This window comes from Meriones unguiculatus, chromosome 6, assembly GCF_030254825.1.
Source record: "Meriones unguiculatus strain TT.TT164.6M chromosome 6, Bangor_MerUng_6.1, whole genome shotgun sequence".
In the NCBI taxonomy this organism is placed as follows: domain Eukaryota; kingdom Metazoa; phylum Chordata; class Mammalia; order Rodentia; family Muridae; genus Meriones; species Meriones unguiculatus.
In genome coordinates this window covers 116868109-116890719 of record NC_083354.1, presented here as the reverse complement: position 1 = coordinate 116890719, position 22611 = coordinate 116868109, and the positions used below count along the sequence as shown (strand labels likewise).

Below are 22611 nucleotides of genomic sequence, written 5' to 3'. Positions count from 1 at the left end.
GTCAAGGGAATGTTCTCAGTTTGTTAGTTTTCTGATGTTTCTGACATTTTTTGATCCCCAAATTTCTGTGACAGGCTATATTCCTCCAAAATTATTGACTTTTTTTTTTCTGTACCTATTTTAAAAATCTTCTTTTGGTTTTCTAAACTTAAAGCCATGATATAAAAATTACTTAAAAGATGTTCAAATGTTTTGTCATTACTCCCTGTTGATTTTTGTTTGCTACATTCTTTGTTCAATTCCTTCTTCAAATACTAGTTCCTTTTCTCATTGTTATCCTGTAGCAGTGCTCCTGCTTCCCAAGTTTCCATGCCTTCCAGAGACGATTACAATCTTTGTGAATGTAATCTAGCTATGTGTTAGCTGGGTGCTATGTGACTGTTATAGGCAGCTAGAAAATGAATTGAAGACATAGTTCAGAGACTTGCTCTTCCTGTGTACACTCATATCATTTTTTGTTGTGCTGTTGTGTGAAATGTTTTCTCCGTTCTTTTTCAGTATAATGGGTGTTTTGAGTAACAAGTGTGGTTTTCAACTACAATATCAAATGATTTTTTCAATATGGCTCCTGGCATTTAGTCCTCAAATGTGTGAACACCTTCGCCGCTATAATATCATTCCAGTTCTGTCAGACATCCTTCAAGAATCTGTCAAAGAAAAAGTGACAAGAATCATTCTTGCAGCATTCCGTGTAAGTACTCAGTGAGGGAGATTGTTATTGGTGTATGTATGTTTGTAGGATTTTTTTCTGTGATGTGTCTTTGAAAGGTAGGATGAAATACAGGAATTGTACAATGCGCCTGCTACAGGACAATTATTATAGAAGCTTTTCCCTTAGGGCCCATATTTTAGTCTGGAGTTGTGTTTCAGATCCTGGCTCTTCTGACTGGCAGCATGCTTCTGAGTCAACTGTAGAGACTTCTAATTATTATAAACATTATAATTATGTTGTCAAGATACTAGAATTTTGTCATTTATAAAAATGAGCTTAAAGATGAAGTTTGAGGACAAGAAAGGAGCTTTGTTATATCATGGAAGGTATTATTGTGAAATGTTTCCCCAAAGCCTTTGTCTTCTGTGAATCAGTTGTCTGCTTGGTCATTTTGTTGGTTGTCTTAGGATTCAGATGGGTTTCTGGGAGATGTGTACCCAAGTGATATATTCCTGAACATGTTTCATGTAGTGCTTATTACTCTGGCAGGTATTATTCTCAGAAATTCCATTTCTTAACTGGTGGTCACCAGAGCCCTAGTATAATGTTATTGTTAATATATGAGGATGTTGGTATTTGGGTTGGTCTTTGATTTGCAAATGGGAATGCTGAAGAGAGAGGTGGCATTCCCAGTAGGCGTCCTATTTGCAAATACAGGTAGTTTCCTTCAGAATCTGTGTTTTGAACGATTTGTTTTTGTGTTCCTTTTCCTCCTCCTTCTCTTCTTCCTTTCTTCTTTTTCTCCTCCTCGCCTCCTCCTCCTTTTCTTCCTTTTCCTTCTCCTCCTTCTTTCTTCTTTTGCTTTTCTTTTTCTTCTGTTTTTTTTCTTCTGAGACAGGGTTTCTCTGTGTAGCCTTGGCTGTCTTGGACTTGCTTTGTAGACCAGGCTGGCCTCAAATTCACAGATATCTGCCTGCCTCTGCCTCCCAGAGTGCTGGGATTAAAGGCATGTGCCACCATGCCCAGTTTACAACTTTATTCTTAACAGTATATAATATAGATGCTTTGATTTCTTTCTTTGTAGATCTTCAGTATTTCTTTAGTCATGTTACATTCTACTGTGTTGCTCTGAGTGTTTGCCATTGTCCTATTGGTGAGGACATGAGGTATACAATTTATTTTATACTTCTATGAATAGTTTTGTAGATGGTTCTACTGAGTCAAAGGAATATACTTTTTTTAGGAAGTTTTTTTATAGCTAATACCAAATGATCTCTCAAAAATGTGCCAGCCTACATTTCCATCTGCTTTCTACTGAATTTGTTGTTCTTTTGTCTTACTAAAAATTAATATAATCAATCTTGGTTTTTATATAATTTTGGATGAGAAGTGAAGCCATTGTTTTAAGTTTCATTTTGTTAGTAATGAAGTGAAACATCTTTTTATTTGTTTTCTTCTATTGTTTTTAAGATTTATTTATTATTTATACACTATTCTGTCTGCATGTACACCTGCATGCCAGAAGAGGGCACCAGATTTCACTATAGATGGTTGTGAGCTGCCCTGTATTTTCTGGGAATTGAACTCAGGACCCCTGGAAGAGCAGCTGGTGCTCTTAACCTCTGAACCATCTCTGCAGCCCCCTATTTGCTTTATTTATTTATTTTTCTTTTATTAATTACAGTTTATTCACTTTGTATCCCAGATGTACCCCCTCTTCCCCCAATCCCACCCTCCCTCTTCTCCTATGCCCCTCTCCCAGTCCAATGATAGGGGAGGTCTTCCTCCCCATCCATCTGACAATAATCTATCAGGTCTCATCAGGACTGGTTTGTCTTCCTCTGTGGACTGGTAAGGCTGCTCCCCCCTTAGGTGGAGGTGATCCAAGAGCTAGCCCATGGGTTCATGTCAGAGATGGTCCCTGGTCCTATTATTGGGGAACCCTCTTGGATACTGAGCTGCCTTGGGCTACTTCTATTCAGGGGTTCTAAGTTATCTCCATGCATGGCCCTTGTTTGGAGTATCAGTCTCAGAAAAGACCCCTGTGCCCAGATTTTTTGGTTCTGTTGCTCTCCTTGTTGAGCTGCTGTCCTTTACAGGTCTTTCTGTCTCCCCCTTCTTTCATAAGATACCCTGAACTCCGCCCAACGTTTGGCTATGAATCTCAGCATATGTTTTGATACCCTGCTGGGTGAAGTCTTTCAGAGGCCCTCTGTGATAGGCTCCTGTCCTGTTCCCTGTTTTCTCCCTCTTCCGCTGTCTATCCAATTTGCCTTTCTGAATGGGGATTGAGCATCTTACCCAAGGTCCTCCTTCTTGCTTAGCTTCCTTAGGTGTACAGATTTTAGCATGATTATCTTATATGTCTAATATCCACTTATGATTATATACCATGTGTGTCTTTCTGCTTCTGGGATACCTCACTCAGGATACTCTTTTTCTAGATCCCACCATTTGCCTGCAAATTTCATGATGTTTTCTTTTATTAGTTCTTTTAGAATTACATATAAGTGTTTTGATCATATTTAACCCCCTTCAACACTTCCAAGATCCACCTCCCCTTTCTTTTCCACCCAATTGTGTGTCCTGTTTTTTTGTTTTGTTTTGTCTTGTTTTGTTTTTCCCACCAAGGCTAATTTGAATTGATGTTCCTATATTCTTAGATGTATGGCTTTCCACTGAAGCATAGTCAACTTATCTGGTGCTATACTGCTGTGAAAACTGACCCTTTCTCTTCCCAGCAGCTCATAGTTGTTAATATCTTCTCAGACAATGGGATTAACTCCCTCTTTCATGATGATCCATGAGTCTTTGGAAGAGGGAGTTCAGTGTATGTGTTCCATTTAGGGACGAACATTCTGAAGAGTCTTATTCTCTTCACTTTGGCTATGTTGTCTTCTATTGGAAGCAGAGGGTTGAGAGATGTCATAATCTATGGATGTAATAATAGGACATCATTTGTTAGTTTGTACTATGTCCATTTGGCCCAATGCTATGTTTTCCCCTAAGACCTATGTTCTGTTTAGCCAGTGGTTCTTGGCCTGATATTGGTGTCAAGTATGGGTTTTATCTTGTGGAGTGAGTCTTAAATCCAACCAGAAAGTTATTGGTTACTCCAATAACATTTATGCCACTATTGTACCTGTGAGCATGCCTAGGGAGGCTGATTTTTATTGTAGCTCATAGGGTTCGGTTCATACCTGAATAAGACTGGTGGTTACTTACTTTCTCCTGGTAGCCTGCATAGCACTTTCCAGCATTATGAAAGCTAGCCAGTAGAGATGAAACTTAAGGTCTGTACCAGCTTGATTTTGACATACTCTATAACTCAAAATTATATGGTGTATTAAGCAATGGGGTCTTATTATCACGTTCAGGAGGGATAGAGTTCAGTTTTTGTGCAGTTTAGTTTTGAAGTTTGAATGGAGGATCAAAAGAATTTCTGGGTCAGCTTGAGTTAAGTGAGGTTTCTAACCCCGAGTGGAAGACCTTTTGTAGTGTTAGAGATTCCCACAGCTAATTTTCAGGGAGGTGGAGAATGTGCAACATGTACTAATAGTATTGGTGATTTGAATCTAGGACCCTTTCTGAGGAAGAGGAGTGGGAATGGGACAGAAGGCAGGCACCTGGGAATTTTCATCCTTGGACACATTGGGGGGGGGGTCTGTGGAGGTACAGGTGTGGGTCTGGTCTGTTGTCCCTCTTTATAGTAGGTTGGTCCTTGGGTCATAAGGATAAGTGGAGTTTGCAAAGCAAGTCTAGTATTTCTATATGGAGAAGAGTTCAAGGGAGGGATGGGTAGAGTTGGTGGGGTACATGTATGCGAGGCTCTCTGCATAGAGTTGGGGGTGGCAAGGATGAATGGGGTAGCAAATCAAGTCTGTTTTCCCTACCTGGGGGAAGGTCCAGAAGGAGTGTAAGAAGCCATGCCCTAGACACATGTCTTTAGGTAGGTGGCGAAGGTACAAAAAGAAAAGAGGTTGAGCATCTGTTAATATTTATATTCACCATTTATTCATGTATTGCATAAAGTACCTATTCATAGTATTTGTCAGTCTTAAAAATTTAAAGCTTGGTTTAGGACTTCCTTCCTGGAAGTCTGGAGTTAGTAAGAACTATACTTTATTTTTGATTTTGTTTTCTATATCAGATACTGACCTCATCACTTTAAATATGTCACATTTATGAACTTCATTGTAAGTTAATTGATTTTCCCTAATATCCTAGAAGCACAGAACAGGGATTTAACTCAAGCAGTGGAATTCATACACTTAACCACTATTATTATTTTTTAAGTCATTTTCATGTGTCAGCCCCCAAATTACTTTCTTAAAAAATGGTTTGGTGTAAATTTTGCTTAATGGCTACATAAAACCTTCTTAACTAGTTCACCATCTCCTTTTTCTTCTTTTGGTAACTTTAAAATGGGTGCATGGAAGTGCTCATGGAAAGAAAAATCAAAGGTAAATGAAAGGGCAACTTTTTTGTTTAACATGCTCACTATATGTGTTAAATCCAGAGCCTTTCCAAGCTGTATAAGAAAAATTGAGGGGCTGATTGAGGGTGAGTGGGAGGGACTTTCAGTATAGCATTTACTGTTAGAGAGGTAGATAGTGAAACCTAAGGGTGACTTGCTGAAGATCTGTAATACTAACCAACTCTTGGCTAACTGTTATGAGCATTATGTTTAATTTCAGTTATTGTTTTACAAAAAGATATCCCTTTTTATATAAAAATTGTCCTATTATCCTTAAGTAGTTCTTCTGAAATTTTGGCAAATGAGCTCATAAAGTGACCCAGTAGGTGAAGGTGCCTGGCCAAGTCTGATGACCTGATTTTGATCCCCACCAATTCTTTCAAGTTGTCCCCTGATTCCTTCGTATATATCATAACACCAGTGTTGTAGCATGCTTGTGCCCGCAGCACACACACAGTCATGAACACGCAACAGTAATTAATAAAATTTAAAAAGCAAATAGGCAAATGCTGTACTTCCTTATTTCTCTCCCTCAGAGGGTAGCTAACATTTGTGTTTCTAGCAAGTTCAGTCTACATGAGTTGTCAAGGTACATTTTTAATTGTAGTCCAGGTGAAATGATAGTTAATTCTTAAAATCAGTAAGTTGTGTTAACAAGGCCTTACTTTGAAATAATTCAATAACTAATCTTACTGTTTTTCTTAAGGGATCATTTTCTGTATTCAGAGAAGATGAAAAATTACAGAAGTAGTCTTCTTTAGTCTCTTATCTTAAAAGATGACTTTTTTTGAGTTGCTTTTATGTCAGACACTTTGCTAATTGTTGGAGAATACAGATGAAAATGCAGTTTGCCATTGAGGTCCCAGTAGTTACATAGTCTGAAGACTATGTAAATAAGTGTTGTTGTCATACAGTGATAAGTCGTGTGCAGGAATGAAAGTTACGGAAAAGATGGAGGGTTTGAAAACCCTTTGAAGAGTGATTAGCTGTTGAGAAGTTCAAAGCTTGGGAGAGGTTGATAAACACTAACAAATGAAGAATCTTCTGGAATTGTTGGTAATTTGTTCTTATAGAAGAAGCCCGTCCTCTGTTAAAGTTTTTATTACTGTGAAAGCACCATGACCAAAAGCAGTGTAGGGACAAAAGGGTTTATTTCAGCTTACAACTCTCAGGTCATACTCCATTACTTAGAAATCAGGGCAGGAACTCAACCAAGGCAGGAACCTAGACACTGGAACTCAAGTAGAGGCTATGAAAGAGTGCTTCTTACTGGCTTGCTTCTCATGGCCTTCTCAACTTGTTTATTTTAGGAGGCCAGGTTAAGACAGGGTCCCTCTATAGCTCTGGCTGGTCCAGGACTTGATAAGTAGACTAGGTTGGCCTCGAACTCACAAAGATCTACTTTCCTCTGCCTCTCAAGTGTTGGGATTAAAGGTGGGTATTGTCTTCCCAGGTTTAGCTTGCTTTTTCATTCCATTCAGGACTACCTGCCCAGGGATGGCCTCACCCTCATGGGTGGAGCTTCCATAGAAATCATTAATCAAGAAAATGGCCCACAGACTTGTCTACAGGCCAGTATTCTGAAGCCATCATTTTCTCAGTTAAGGTTTCCTTTTCCCAGAAATGTTCAGGTTTGAGTTAAGTTGACAAAAATAGCCAACACAGTTGGATTACCTTTATGCCAGTAGCAGCCACTTAAAATATACCATGATTGTCTTAAGACAAGTAGGCAAAGATCCCAGTTTATTGAATTGGACCTGAAGGTACAGCTTCAGCAAGGGCTGTTGGAAGCAATTGGTACTGTGTACTCATCAGCCCAGATGAACAGATTTCTGTCTTGATGAGAGTGGGAGTAATTCTGGTGGAAGGGCTACTGTGATTGTTGCTCAGAAGCAAGGCTGTGCTTGGTTCAAGCAAGTGACTGTTTGGTGCAGAAGAGTCCACCAAACTAAATGAACTGGAACTTAATGAGCAGGCTATTTGGGATCAGTGAGAGGGCTGGCCTGCAGCCCCTATGCTGCCTCTGTGGTATTGTAGCCATAGGTCCAATAAAGGCTATTCTTGCCCAAGTGGTTTTTTTTCTTGCTTACTTTAAGTAGTTTGCATCACACTGTTAATATCAAGAAAGAACTAGTAGAAATAACCACAGCAATGGTAGCAGATGTGAGGATGAAGAGGGTAGATGGCAAGAACTGATGAACATCCATTATGAGTCAATGAGTCAAAGAAGAGAACCTGAAGGCCGTGGTCATTAAAGTAATTCCTAGGAGCTGTCAAGTCTTTAGGACCAAGAACTGTAGACCAGACTGAGAGATTAAGACTGGCTATTGTCAAGGGCCAAGAGCCCTAAGACCCAAGGTCCCCATGGGGACTGAATGCAGATGGTTGTGAAGAGCTCAGGCAAAAACAGGAACTGTGTTGGCTGCCAAGAGGTAAAGACTGCCTCTGGAGGTGTGACTCATCTAGGAGACCTTCATGTTTGTCTGCTCATTGCCAGAAAAATTCCAAAGAGATGTCCTTTGGAATCATCCTAGTTGTTATGGCCACATGTGAGTATATATGTCGTGCACTCACGAGTAAACCTATGTCAGGCCTAGTATGTACCGTGCCCATAGGTGTAAGGCTCTGTCAGGCCTAATGGGTAGTTAGTTATTTTAAGAATAGTTTTGCCTTAAAAAAAAACCAAAAAACCTCATTTTTTTCAAAATCTCGAGTTTCTTTTTTTTTTCTAGAGTTCTTCTCTTCCTCTTGGTTATTATAATACTTGACAGTTGCTATTCTATTTTGCTGTTGCTCTATTTTTCATGCACGTGGTATTGGGTTACATAAGTGAATTACATCCAAGTCCCATAATGGGCTTTGAGCATATTTTTCCACATACCCTCCTGCCCATATCTTTCTCTTTTGTCTTTTTTGTTCCTCTGAACAGTTTAACTTCTTTCATTTGACATTTTCAGGTTTAACAATTGCTTTATAAGTTACATTTCTTAAATAAAAAGTACAGATGTTTGCTTTTTTTTTTTTGAAATGCTAAAGAGCAAACCTACTGTACGTGCTAGGGAAGTGTTTCTGTCACATAGCCATATACCCAGCACCAGGTATGTCAAAGTATGACATAGTTGGGAAGTGTAGCTCATTGCTATAGCATTTGCCTAGTGTGTGGCAGGATCTGAGTTTGGTTGACAGCATTAGGAGAAAAATACAACAAAACTTGTATTAGAAATTATAGTTTGGTTTTGAATATGCTGCAGTTGTACTATGATAAAACTCAAACTGCTGTCACGTAGCAGTGATATGCTTTAGCCTCTAAGTGAGTACACAGGGGTGTGTGGCAACTGGTGCATATACATTGGAGAAGTCAATTAAGGGTATACATGCAAGTTTTATTTTGCTTCCTAGAGAGCAACTTCTGTTAGGCAAATTAGACTACACTTTCCTTCTTCTGCTCTTGATCCTTATTTTACCAGAGCTCTTATCTGTTCCTCATACTCAACTCTTTATTAACCATCTTTATTTATACCACCCAGACTTTGGATTACAAATGATTGTTTCTGCCCTATTATATTTCTCATTCTTCCCAAACTCTACCTTCTGTGTTCCTTGGCCAATTTGTAAACACAGTGCTAACACAGAACAGAACTTGTCCAAGCATCTGTAAATACCTGTTCAATGCGTGCTTAATTTCAGAATATTTGTTATTTTGAGATAGGGTTTCTCTACATAGCCTGGGCAGTCCTGGAATTCACTGTGTAGACCAGGCAGTTCTAGAAGTCAGAGATCTACTTACCTCTGCTTTCTTCTGAGTGCTGGACTTAAAAGCATACTTCATCATGCCCAGCTAATTCAGCAGTATTTGAAAGACCTCTTATTGAGACTGGGAGAGTCTTCAGCTTTCTCAAGGCTCTTGAATATCTATCATTGAATTCCAAGTTTGGCCCACTATTAGTCTCACAGAGCCTTCTCCCCCTTTCTTTTTGTTAACAGTCACTCTTATCTCTCTCTTTCCCCCTGCCTCTCTCTCCTTCCTTCCCTTTCTCTCTTTCCCTCTTTCTCTTTCCCTCTCTTTCTCTCTCTCTCTGTATGCATGTTTATTCCATGATACATGTGAGGAGGTTAGAATACAGCTGTGGTGATGGACTTGGACTGGTGTCTTGTTTAAGGTAGAGTCTTCTTGTTTGCCACTTCATATGCCAGGCTAGCTGGCTCTTGAGCTTCCAGGAATTTGGTTTTTGCCTCCCATCTCAATGTAGGAGTGCTACCATGTCCTGCTTGCATGCAGATTCTTGGGATTCACACTCTTGTCCTCATGGTTACATGGCTGATGCTTTACGTTCTGTACCATCTCCCTAACCTGACAGTTTTTTCTTAAGAAAAAAATATGTTGACCCTGTGTCAGTTAGGGCAAAGTGTTCTTCATTAGGTAGAATTTTAATCCCAGTGTTCTCTTGGGTACTCTGCCTAACATGGGTACTAAGCCTAACACCTCTACGTGGGTGAGTGAATAATCAGCTTGTCCAAATCACCCATTTTTTCCAAACTTGAGACATTGCTTCACTTACTTGGATTCCACTGGCTTCAGGTAGGGTGAGTTGTAACATGGTTATGGTTACAGTACTGTTGCAGAGACAGGGACACCAGGGCCAGTGTGACCTGCATGATAGGCAGCTGCAAGAGAAAGAGAAGTCCTATCTGCGGTTCTTTTTCTGTGCCCTTTATTGGATTTTCTGGCTGAAATTTGTACCAATTCTCTCCATTATCCTTCTGCTGAATCCTTCTGTTCATTTGTGTTCCCTGTGACACTGGGAATGGTAATACTTTTTCATCCAGAGAGAAGCTGTGGTCAGTACTGTAACAGTGAATTTCTAAGTAATTGCCAGTGGAAAAGGAGCAGAAGCTGTAACTAGAGTGATAGAGTTGCACTTTTAGAGCAGTTAGTCTGGTGTAATAATAAAGAAAATATTGGCAAAGAGATTGTGGATTCTTTTGCTGTTTTCAAAAGCATTTTTTTAAAATAGAAAAGCACAGGGGGATTAGCAAATGGCTTAGTGGATAAAGTGCTCGCCCTGCAAGCATGAGGACCCAAGCTCTGAAACCTAGTTGTGGCTGCGAGTGCCTGAAACCCCAGTGCACAGGAGTGGAGACAGGAAGATTCTAGAGTGCTGTCTCAATGGACTTCAGAGAGGAAAACATTTGGACAATGATCTCTGGTCTTCACAGGTACAGTCATGGGCACATGATTTCATGTATATAGTATGTGAGCAACACACACACAAAATACATTCTGTGACATTTCTTTTCTGACAAGACCACTTGTTGGAGTCAACAAGGCCACACCTTCTAATCTTTCCCAAGTGGTTCTAACTTGGACCAAACATTCAAATATGTGAGCCTATGGGAGACCTATACCCATAGGTATTGATCTCTCAGAACACCTACACCCTGTTATTCTCCTTTACCCCTTTTTCTTTTGTATTTACCTCTCCCCTTCCTTCTTTTTTTTTTAAATTCTTTATTAATTACAGTTTATTCACTTTGTATCCCCCCTGTGGTTCCTTCCCACCTCCTGTCCCAATCCCTCCCTTCCTCCACCCTCTGCATGCATGCCCCTTCCCAAGTCCACTGATAGGGGAGGTCTTTTCCTTCCTTCTGATCCTAGTCAATTAGGTCTCATCTGGAGTGGCTGCATTGTCTTCTTCTGTGGCCTGGTAATGCTGCTTTCCCCTCAGGGGGAGGTGATCAAAGAGCAGGCCAATCAGTTCATGTCAGAGACAGTCCCTGTTCCTATTACAATGGAACCCACTTGGACACTGAACTGCCATGGGCTACATCTGTGCAGGGGTCTTAGCTTATCTCCGTGCATAGTCCTTGGTTGGAGTATCAGTCTCAGGAAAGACCCCTGTGCTCAGATTTTTTGGTTTTGTTGTTCTCCTTGTTGTGTTCATGTCCTCTCCAGATCTTACTGTTTCCCACCTCTTTCCTAAGATTCCCTGCACTCTGCCCAAAGGTTGCCCATAAGTCTCAGCATCTGCATTGATAGTCTACAGGGCAGAGCCTTGCAGAGGTTCCTGAACAGAACACCAACAACACAGGTTCTAAGCAACAATCAATAAATGGGACCTCATGAAATTGAAAAGCTTCTGTAAAGCAAAGGACACCATCATCAAAACAAAACAACTGCCTACAGATTGGGAAAGAATCTTCACCAACCCTTTATCTGACAGAGGGCTAATATCCAGTATATATAAAGAACTAAAGAAGCTGAAAAGTAGCAAACCAAGTAATCCAATGAAAAAATGGGGAACAAAGCTAAACAGAGAACTCTCTGTAGAAGAATATCAAATGGCAGAGAAGCACTTAAAGAAATGCTCAACAGCATTAGCCATTAGGGAAATGCAAATCAAAAGGACCCTGAGATTTCACCTTACACCCATCAGAATGGCCAAGATGAAAAACTCAAGAGACAACACATGCTGGGGAGGATGTGGAGAAAGGGGAACCCTCCTCCACTGCTGGTGGGAATGTAAACTTCTACAACCACTCTAGAAATCAATCTGGCGCTTTCTCCCTTTCCTTCTTCAAGAGTCCCCCTTTTCCTATTGCCCTGATCAGATCACATATTCTCCACTATTCCCTTCTCTAGTTCCATAAACCCTGCATCAAGGCAATGGTCCTATTTTATTTTAGTGGTTTCTGTAGTTACCACAGACTGTATACTCACATCTGATTATTGGAACTAGAAATTCAGTGAGAGAGAACATAGGTTTGTTTTTCTGGGTCTGGGTTAACTCACTCAATATTATGTTTTCTGGTTCTATTTATTTACTTGTAAAGTTCATGTTTTCATTTTTCTTCATAGATGAATAGCACTGCATAGCTTATATGTGTACAGTATTTTTATTAACCATTATTCAATTGACAGACATTTAGGTTGTTTATATTACCTACCTATTGTGAGTAGAGCAGCAGTGAACAGGGCCAAGTTAAGTATCTGTGGAGTAGGATATTGAGTCCTTTGGTTTTATGCCAAGGAGTAATATAGCTGTGTTATATGGTAGATATATTTTTAGTTTTTTGAAAAATTTCTACACTGATTTCCACAGTGCTGTACCATTTCGCAGATCCTACCAGCAGTGAATAAGGTTCTCTTTTCTCCATGGGACCTCCAGCATTTGCTGTCAGTTGTTCAATTGATTTTTGTCATTCTGACTGTGAAATCGAAAAATTGTTTTGATTTGCATTTTTGTGATTGGTAGGGATTATGAACATTTTTTTTTTTTTTGAGGTGTTTCTTAGCTATTTTTTACTCTTTTGAGAATTCTCTGTTGAGATCCCAGGCCTGTTTTTCAAATGAGCTATTTGTTAATCTTTGCTTTTTGAGTTCTTTGTATATTCTGGATATTAATCCTCTTTCAGATGTGTATATCACAAAGATTCTCATTCTTTGGTTGGTTGTTAAATTAGCTGTATGGAACCATTTCAGTTTTATGAAATTCTGCTTGTAAAGAATTGGGCTTAATTCTTGGGCAAATGTAATCATATTCAGGAAGTACTTTTGTGTACATATATTATATAGGGCATTGCCTGTGGGTTTTTTTTTTCCCCTTTTCTAGTAGTTTTATTCCCAACACCATTTATTGAAGATGGTTTTTCTTTTCCCCAGCTTATGTTTTTGGCATCATTGTCAAATATTAAATGGCTGAAGTGACATGAATTCATGTTTGTGCCTTTGATTTTGTTCCATTGTTCTACATGTCTGTTTTGGTGCCATTGCCATATTGTTTTTACTACTGTTTTTATACTAAGGCCTGAAATCATAGTCCCTTCAGCATGTTCTTTTTGTTCAAGATTTGTTTGACTATTGTGGTTCCATATGAATTTTTTAAATTAAATTTTTACTTTTTTATATTAATTACAGTTTATTCACTTTGTATCCTAGCTATAGCCCCCTTCCTCATTCCCTCCCATTCCGATCCTCCCTCCCTCATCTCCTCCCATGCCTCTCTCCAAGTCCACTGATAGGAGAGATGCTCCTTCCCTTCCATATGACCCTAGCTTATCAGGTCTCATCAGGACTGGCTGCATTGTCTTTCTCTGTGGCCTGGTAAGGCTGCTCCCCCCTTCAGGGTGGTGGTCAAAGAGCCAGCCACTGAGTTCATGTCCGAGACAGTCCCTGTTCTCCTTACTGGGGGACCCACTTGGACACTGAGCTGCCAGGGGCTACATCTGAGCAGGGGTTCTAGGTTATATCCATGAATTGTCCTTGATTGGAGTATCAGTCACAGAAAAGACCCCTGTGACCAGATATTTTGGTTCTTGTGGAGCTCCTGTCCTCTCCAGGTCTTACTGTTTCCCCCTTCTTTCCTATGATTTCCTGCCCTCTACCCAAAGTTTGGTTATAAGTCTCAGCATCTGCTTTGATATACTGTTGGTTAGAGTCTTTCAGAGGCCCTCTGTGGTAGAGTCCTGTCCTGTTTCCTGTTTTCTCCTTCCAATGTCTATCCCATTTGCCTTTCTGAATGAGGATTGAGCATCTTACCCAGGGTCCTCCTTCTTGTTCAGCTTTATGTGTACAGATTTTAGTATGTTTATCCTATATTATATGTCTAGTATCCACTTATAAGTGAGTATATACCATGTGTGTCTTTCTGCTTCTGGGATACCTCACTCATGATGATCTTTTCTAGATCCCACCATTTGCCTGAAGATTTCATGATTTCCTTGTTTTTAATTGCTGAGTAGTATTCCATTGTGTAAATGTATCACAATTTCTGTATCCATTCCTCAACTTAGGGACATCTGGGTTGTTTCCAGGTTCTGGCTATTACAAATAAAGCTGCTATGGACATGGTTGAGCAAATGTCCTTGTTGTGTACTTGAGCATATTTTGGATATATGCCTAGGAGTGCTCTAGCTAGATCTTGAGGTAGCACTATTCCTAATTTCTGAGAAAGCACCAGATTGATTTCCAAAGCGGTTGTACAAGTTTACATTCCCACCAGCAATGGAGGAGGGTTCCCCTTTCTCCACATCCTCTCTAGCATGTCTTGTCACTTAAGCTTTTGATCCTAGCCTTTCTGATGGGTATAAGATGAAAACTCAGGGTCATTTTGATATGCATCTTCTGATGACTAAGGACATTGGACATGTCTTTAAGTGTTTCTCTGCCATTCTATATTCCTCTACAGAGAATTCACTGTTTAGCTCTATACCCCATTTTTTAATTGGATTACTTGATTTGTTGCTGTTTAAATTCTTGTTCTTTATATATACTGGATATTAGCCATCTGTTAGATCTAGGGTTGGTGAAGATCCCTTTCCAGTCTGTAGGCTGTTGTTTTGTTCTGATGACAGCGTCCTATGCTTTACAGAATCTTATCAGTTTCATGAGGTCCCATTTACTGATTGTTGCTCTCAGAGCCTGCACTGTTGGTGTTCTGTTCAGGAACTTGTCTCCTGTGTCAATGAGTTCTAGTAGTAGGTACTTCCCCACTGTTTCTTCTAAGAGGTTTTTCTTCTAAATGTGTCTGGTTTTATGTTGAGGTCTTTGATTTGGACTTTAGTTTAGTACAGGATGATAAATATGGATCTATTTTCATTTTTCTACATGTAGACATCCAGTTAGACCAGCACCATTTGTTGAAGATGCTATCTTTTTTTCCATTGTATGGTTTTGGCTTCTTTGTCAAGAATCAAATATCTGTATGTGTATGAGTTTATTTCTGGGTGTTCTATTTGGTCCCATTGACCCACCGTTCTGTTTTTGTGCCACTACCATGCAGTTTTTAATACTATTCCTCTGTAGTACAGCTTGAGATCAGGGATGGAGATACCTCCAGATGATCTGTTGTTGTGCAGGATCATTTTGGCAATTCTGGGTTTTTTGTTTTTCCATATGAAGTTGAGAATTGCGGATTCTTAAGCACAAGATCAGCCTGTCATACTGTCCTGGTATTTAGCTCTTTCTGGGCTTCAGGAGTTGTTTGCCTGGACCCCACTTTTAGACCCACAGAACAGGGGCTTCAGTGTTGAGAACGCTGTCCCAAGAATCCCTACGTTGCCCACAGTGAGGCTGTGGGTGGGTGGGTCTCCCTGCTAGCATAGAGGGAGCCTGGATCTGGGGCTCTGCACACACTCACTTGAAGGCGACTCTCTAGCAGGTCTAATCGGAATGCACAGGGGTTACCCTGTTCTCTACTCTCAGATTTGGGCCTGCCAGGGCAAATGCGGATGTAGGAGTTCCATCAGGTCAGTGGGGCTGCAGGTATAGCGGTCCACTTGCAGTCTAGCCGTAGCAGTAGAAGGCCTGCTGGGAGGCCTGTACAGGTGCCTGCTGGGAAACCCTGGGGATCCCGTACAGCGGTCCTCAGACCTGGGTGGGCAGACCTGGGTGGCCTGTCCAGCCGGCTGCTTGCCACTGAGGGACTGGTTGGCCAGTCCAGTCCCTGGCTGGTTGGCCCTGTAGGGCTGTTTAGCTGCTCTGGGACCGGGACCGGAAGGCAGCCTCATCTGAGGAATTGGGAGGCCCGCTTCTGCTGTGTCAGTCACCATGCAGGTGGTATGATCCTTGGGCACTGTGGGCTGTCTCCGCCCAGGAGGAGGGAGGCCTGCCAAGGGGAAGTGCAGGGAGTGAATGTTCGCCACTCTCAGTCCCCAGAGAAGCCCCCGGGTGACCTGGATCTAAATGGTTTCAGCTACCATGTTGTCCCCTCTCACCCAGGAAGCCTCAATGTTGATGTTCTGGCTTCAGCTGCCCCTCCACTCACCAATTTTGGAGTTTAAGATCCTTTTCCTCTCATGTACGGTGTGTGCTGATCGCCACCATCTTGCATCCCCCATATGCATTTTAAGATAGGTTTGTTGTTATTGTTCTTGTTTTTTTCCCATTTCTATGAAGAATGAGATGGGTTATTGTTTTTTATTTGAATTTAATTGAACCTGTAAATATCTTTTGGTAGAATGGTCATTTTTGCAGTATTTTGAGTCTGTTCATTAGGGACATTGGCTTATAGTTTTCACTTTTTTGTTACGTCTTTACCTGGTTGGGTTATTGGAATGATACTGACTTTGTAGGAGTTTGAGCATGCACCTTATGTTTCTATTTTTTTATTTTTTGGACTACTTTATGAAGGATTTGTTGTAGATCATCTTTGAATATCTGATAGAAGTTTGCTGTGAATTCATCTAACCCTGCACTTTTTTTTTTTTAAGCTGGAAAGGTTTTATTCCTATTTCAGTCTCCTCATAATATCATGGTTCTATTTAAGTTGTTAACTTTTTTATATTTAAATTTTGTCTATTTCTTTTAGGTTTTTCTAAATGGAGTATAGGTTTTTTTAAAACATTCCCTTATAATATTCTAAATAGCTTTTGTATATGCTATAATGTTTTGCTGTTCGTTTCTGATCAGCTTATTTGGGGACCCCTCTTTCTTTTGGTTTATTAGGCAAAGGTTCTGTCTTGTTTTTCTTCTCAAAGAACCAGCTCATAGATTTACTGATTATTTTTCTTCTTTATATTTCATTTTTTTCTTTTGATTTTATTATTTCTTGCCATTGACTGTGTTTGGATTTGATGTATTTTTTCCTCCTCAGCTTTTTGATCTGTATTATTAAGCTATTTATTTGTGATATATTTTTTTTTAATATAGGCACGGAACTATAAATTTCTCTTATAGGATTGTTTTTTGATATGTCTGAGAGATTTTCTTGTTTTCATTTTCATTTAGTTCTAGGAAGTTTAAAAAAATTTATTTGATTCCTCCCCCACTTTGGCCCATTCATCATCATTCTATAATAGTTGTTGATCTGTTACTATCCATGAGTTTATGTATTCCCTCCCTCTCTCCCTCCCTCCCTCCCTCCCTCCCTCCCTCTCTTTCTTTCTTGCTTTCTTTCTGTCTCTCTCTTTTTCTTTCTTTCCCTTTTGGTTATGTGGGGCACAGTTTCATTGTGTACAAGCCTTGGCTGACCTCACAGATATCCCTTCTAAGTGCTGGAATTAAATGCATGTGCTACCACCACCTAGCTGAGTTTGTGTGTTTTCTAGAAATTGTTTGCTGAGAGTTTTAATTTTTATTGTATTCTTTTTTGATATACAAGGAACTATTATTTCAATCTCTGAATTCATAAAGATTTGTTTTGTGTCTCAGTACGTGGTCTATTTTAGAAAACCTTTTGTGTGCTGAGCATAATGTATATAGTCTTTGGTTTTGGGTGGAATATTCTATAGATACCTGGTAAGTATGATGTCAGTTTATTCTAATATTTCTCACTTTTTTTTCTTCAGATCACCTGTCTATTAGAGAAAGTGTGGTGTTGTAAAGTTCCTATCAATATGTTGTTGTTAATCTATGTCTTTAAATTTAGTGGTAGACTTTTAATGAAACTGGCCACTCCAGAGTGTGGTGCATATATGTTTAGAATAATAATAATCTTCTTCGCTAACTGTTCCCTCAATTAGAATGAAGTTTCCTCTGTCTCTTCTGACTAGTTTAGTTTGAAGTCTATTTTGTCAGATATTAGGATATTGACACCTACTTGCTTCCTCTTCTATGTGATTGGGATAATTTTGTTTATCATTTTACTCTAAGGTGCTACCTATCCTTAAAAACTAAGACATGTTTTCTGCATATGACAGATATATAGATTTTGTTTTTGATCTTTTCTGATAGTCTTTGACTTTTCATTGAAGACTTGAGGCCATTGATATTTCAGGTTATTAGTGAAATATATTAATTGTGGCCATTATACTGTTGATTTTTTTTTTTTTTTGGTGGTAGTATTTGTGTTCTCCGTCATATTTTGAGTTTTAATGATACCTATGGCTTTGTATTTCTTTCCACGGTATCTGTGCTGTGGTTTTTCCTCGTTATAGCCTGACATAATGCTTCCCGTATTTTCTTTAGGTATGTTTTGTTATAATTTTTTAAAGGCTGTTTATGTTATGGGAAGTTTTTCTTTCTCCTTCAATCATGGCAGATAGTTTTGCTGGGTATAGTAGTCAAGGTTAGTCATCATAGTGTTTTGGGATTTGGAATGCCTTATTCCAGGATCTCTGGATTTCAAAGTTTCAATGGAAAAGTCAACTGTTAATTCTGATGGATATTCCTTTATATATGACTCGTGTTTTTTTTTTTTTTTTCCTCTTGTAGCTTTCAGTACACAGTATTCTTTGTTAAATATACTTAATGTTTTAATTGTGATATGTACTGGGGATTTTCTTGTGTACTCTTACCTATTTGGTGTTCGCTGTGCTTTTTGTATCTGTATGGGTATGTTTTTTCTTAGTTTGGGAAAGTTTGCTTGTATGATCTCATTGAAGATTCATGCAACTGTCTTGGGATTCTTTTCCCTCATCTGTGTCTATAATTTAGAGATTTGCTTTGTTTTCCTGGGGTCCCACATTTTTTATCTGTTCTTTCCTGTTTTTTTTTAAGGTATTCTTTATATTTTTGTTTATTTGCTCTAAATATCCTTCTTTGTCTTTTAGTCCTGATAGTCTATCTTCTGTTTGATTCATTCTGTTTATAAGGCTTTTGAATTATCTAGTCGAACTGTTGGGTTTTTGAGTTCCATCTTCATTTAAGCTTCAGTCATCTTCAGTGTTTCTATCTTCTGATTGAAGTCGATTCTCAAGTCTTTTATTAGTCTTTATCATTTCTATCAGACTTATGTTTGTGTTTTCTTGGGCACCACTCAGGTGATTATACTCAAGTTTTTTTTTTTGTTTGTTTGTTTGTTTTTTTTTCTCTTCAAATTCATTGAACTACTTGTGACTTCTTTAATCTCTTTGAATTCTTTGAGGAGCTTTATGATCTTTTAATTCTGTGTCCTGGAGTCATCTAGGTAATTATTATTGACAAACATTTCTATGGGACTGATAAGTTTTGGAAAGAAGATATTTGCTTGCTCTTTCATATTTCTGGTTTTTTAGAATCAACTGTAGGCATGTGGACCTCCTTTGTTCTGAGTTTCTTATCGACAGAGCAGGTTGGGGCAGAAGAAAGGGTGGAAATGAATTGGATAGAATGGAATGAAGTTGGGTGACAGAGGGTACTGGGCCTGTGTACAGGATGTGCTTCCTGTTACAAGCTTGGAGTATGGAGAGGTAGATATTGCTGAGTAGAAATGTTGGCTGTGGTGTAGAAGATTCCTGAGACTTGGGGCATAGGCAGGGAGGATCTTGGCTGGAGCCTAGAGCTTCTTTGCTGTGCAGGCAAATGAGGACAATGTGAGGATATGGGATGTCTGGCTACTGAGTTAGGATGGTTGGAGGCAATGCAGAAGAGATCTGTAGGTGGTTACAAGTAGGGTGTATCCTGGAGGTGGCCTGCTAGTTGGCTGTGGCACTGGCTGGAAATATCAGACTTGCCTCGCACACAGGTTGTTGGACTTGGATAGATCTAGATGGTTGAGGAAAAGGCATGTATAGGGAGGTCAAGAGGACCCACCAGGGTAGATCTGGAAGATGATACAGGAACTCTGGTATAGTGGGGACAGTGACTGATCTGACTTCTTCAAGGAGATTGCATCTCTTAAAAGTTCCACCATGTCACAAAAATACTATAGGCTGGCAGCTAAACTTTTATAATAATGACCTTTGGAGGACATTTCAGATTTAAACTAGAACCATTTCATATTCAAAAGTAGGCTTCTGATTAGAACGCAGAAAAGAATAATTATAAGTAGAGTCACCTTTTAAAAGTACTGGTTAAATGGGAAACTTGAAAGAAGGTGTGAAGAAGTATGGTTGTCTGCAAACATCATGTACTTTCTCCATGTTCCTTTGTCTAACTCAGAATTTCTTAGAAAAATCAACTGAAAGAGAAACTCGCCAAGAATATGCTCTGGCTATGATTCAATGCAAAGTCCTGAAACAGTTGGAGAATTTGGAGCAGCAGAAGTATGATGATGAAGATATCAGTGAAGACATCAAATTTCTTTTGGAAAAACTTGGTGAGAGTGTCCAGGACCTTAGGTGTGTTATTATCTTCATCATTGCCATCATAATTACTTGAGATAGGGTTTCATTATGTAGCCCTTCCTGTCCTGGAACTCACTATATAGACCAGACTGGCCTCAAACTCACAGAGATCTGCTTACATCTGCGGGGATTAAAGGTTTGTTCCACCATGCCTGATATTAACATTCTTTTAAAAATTACTATATATTAAATTTGTTGAGATTTGTTTGACCTTGAACACCTGGACAGAAGGGATCCTGCTCAGTCTTCTGAGTGGCGGTGCGTGGTGGGTCATATAACTTTTAAAGACAATTTGAATTGATTGCAAAGTATGAAAATCCTAAAAGTATGAAAATTTCCTTATGATATACTGTTTTCTGCTGAAACACTCTACATTGTTAACTGTAGCTTAGAACATTTGGCTATTATTTGGAGAGATTCCCATCATTTTCTTTACAGAGCACTAGTTGGGTAATGAATATAGCTGACATTTGCTTTTAGTATTAGACTTAGGATATTAATATGAAAATGCTAGTTTACTTATACTCCTACATTAAGTAACCATCCAAACAGGACATTCTGGTCAACTTACCCTCTGTATCCTAGTTATGCTGAATTGTCTGTCAACACTAATGGTTACATGATTTAACTGGAATTTTAAAATAATTTTATAGCTCATTTGATGAATACAGTTCAGAGCTTAAATCTGGAAGGTTGGAATGGAGTCCCGTGCACAAGTCTGAGAAATTTTGGAGGGAGAATGCTGTGAGATTAAATGAGAAGAACTACGAACTCTTGAAGTAAGTTTGGATGCCATGTTGTGCTCTGTACTTACTCAGATCTCATCAACATTTAGCTTTGTTATTCTCTAAGTATTTGGCGTTCTGTGGTTTTAGCTTATGTTTTCCTGCTAAATAATGTGCTAAATGACATTTATGCTTTTGATCAGTTAGATGTCATCTTCTCTTGGAGGAGTGCCTGCTCAATTTAATGAGCTTTTTTTTTCTTCTTTTTTTTTAAAATGGGAATTTAGTATTCTGAACCTGATTTTTGTTATGTATTCATTGAGACTATTTTACCCTATTTGGTTTCATGCTATTTTGCTCTATAACTATGTCCTCAATAAACACAAGCTTTTACTTTATCTTTTTATGTGGTACTGAGATTAAACCTAGGGCCTATTGCATATGTGGTAAGTACTTTACTCAATAGGCTATATTCCATCTTTGTGTGTGTGTGTGTGTGTGTGTGTGTGTGTGTATTTAAGTTTTTCTCTTTCATTTCTTCTCAATCCCCCTTTTTTGAGATGCCACTTACTTTGTAGCTCAGGTCTGACCTGGAACTCAGAATAATTCTCCTGACTCAGCCTCCCACATTCTGGGAATATTATAGGTATGTGTTATTGCTCTCTGCCTGCCCGCCCTTTCTTTCTTTTTTTGGAAGATCTTCACTAAATAGTATTTCCAAGTCTGCTATAGCAATTAGCAGCTCTCAAGTGTGTAACAGTTTTTACATTGAAACAACCTATTAATTGCTTTTTATAGTATGAAGATATCTTTTTATGCTATTTTTTCATAGAAGCTTTGTTGTTTAAGCTTATATTTAGGTCGTCAATATATGTGGAGTTGAATTATGGTTGTGAAATAGTCAAAATTTACTTTCCCTTCTTTACATAATATCTAATTGAACTTAGTACTTACTAGGTTGGGGATGTTTCTCAGTGGGTAAGAATGATGCTTGTTACACAATCATTAGGATCCCTAGCACATATGTAAAAAGCTGGGTGTGGTCTCATGTACCTATAACCTCCAGTGTGGTGTGATCGGGGATGGCAGGGTGGACAGACAGGGAGATTCCCGAGAGCTTACCACCAGCCGGCCTAACCATAAATGAATGAATGAATGAATGAATGAATGAATGAATGAATAGAAGGTCACTGGATGACTGTCTCTGGTCTCAGTGCATGCCTGTACACAAAATTAAAAACAAACAAACAAAAATAGCAATTCCCTTTGTGTTCTGAAGCTGTGTTTTTGTCATGATGACTAAATGTGTGCACTTTCCATTTGTTGTGAAGTATTTGTATACCATATAATTAGTCTGTTTAAAAATACAATTAGTGATTTTTAATATATTTACAGTAGTACAATTACAAGTACTTTTAATATTGAAACATTTTCATCACTTTGAAAAGAAATTTCAATGCCCCTTAGCTGTTACCTCTCTATACAGCTCATTTGTTTGACCTTAAGTATCCTAATCTGCTTTACATGTTTATGAATTTGTCCATACAGAAATCTTACCTATAAGTATAATAATCTGTCTTTAAAATCTTCTATTTTTGACATTTTGTACATATTTAGTGTATTTTGATTGCTCACTCTTACTCTTTTTACTTTCATCTCTATCTTACCGATCTGCTTTGTATAAGCCCCTTTCCCCCATCATGTCTTTTTTGTCCTTTTGACATTTAGCCATGTATTTGGGATTCATCCACACTGTAGTGGATACTATATTTCTT

The 22611-nt window shown here is 39.0% G+C and overlaps 1 protein-coding gene across 4 annotated transcripts in view; it reads left to right on the top strand.

Annotated features, from left to right (window-relative positions):
- Positions 1–22611, top strand: part of Atp6v1h (ATPase H+ transporting V1 subunit H) — a 92874-nt gene that overhangs the window by 34480 nt on the left and 35783 nt on the right. For all 4 annotated transcript variants that reach the window (XM_060385916.1, XM_060385913.1, XM_060385914.1 and 1 more), the window contains 3 exons: positions 499–691; positions 19927–20105; positions 20765–20890. In XM_060385916.1, the coding sequence (XP_060241899.1) occupies positions 499–691; positions 19927–20105; positions 20765–20890 (498 nt within the window). The remainder of the gene's footprint in view (positions 1–498; positions 692–19926; positions 20106–20764; positions 20891–22611) is intronic.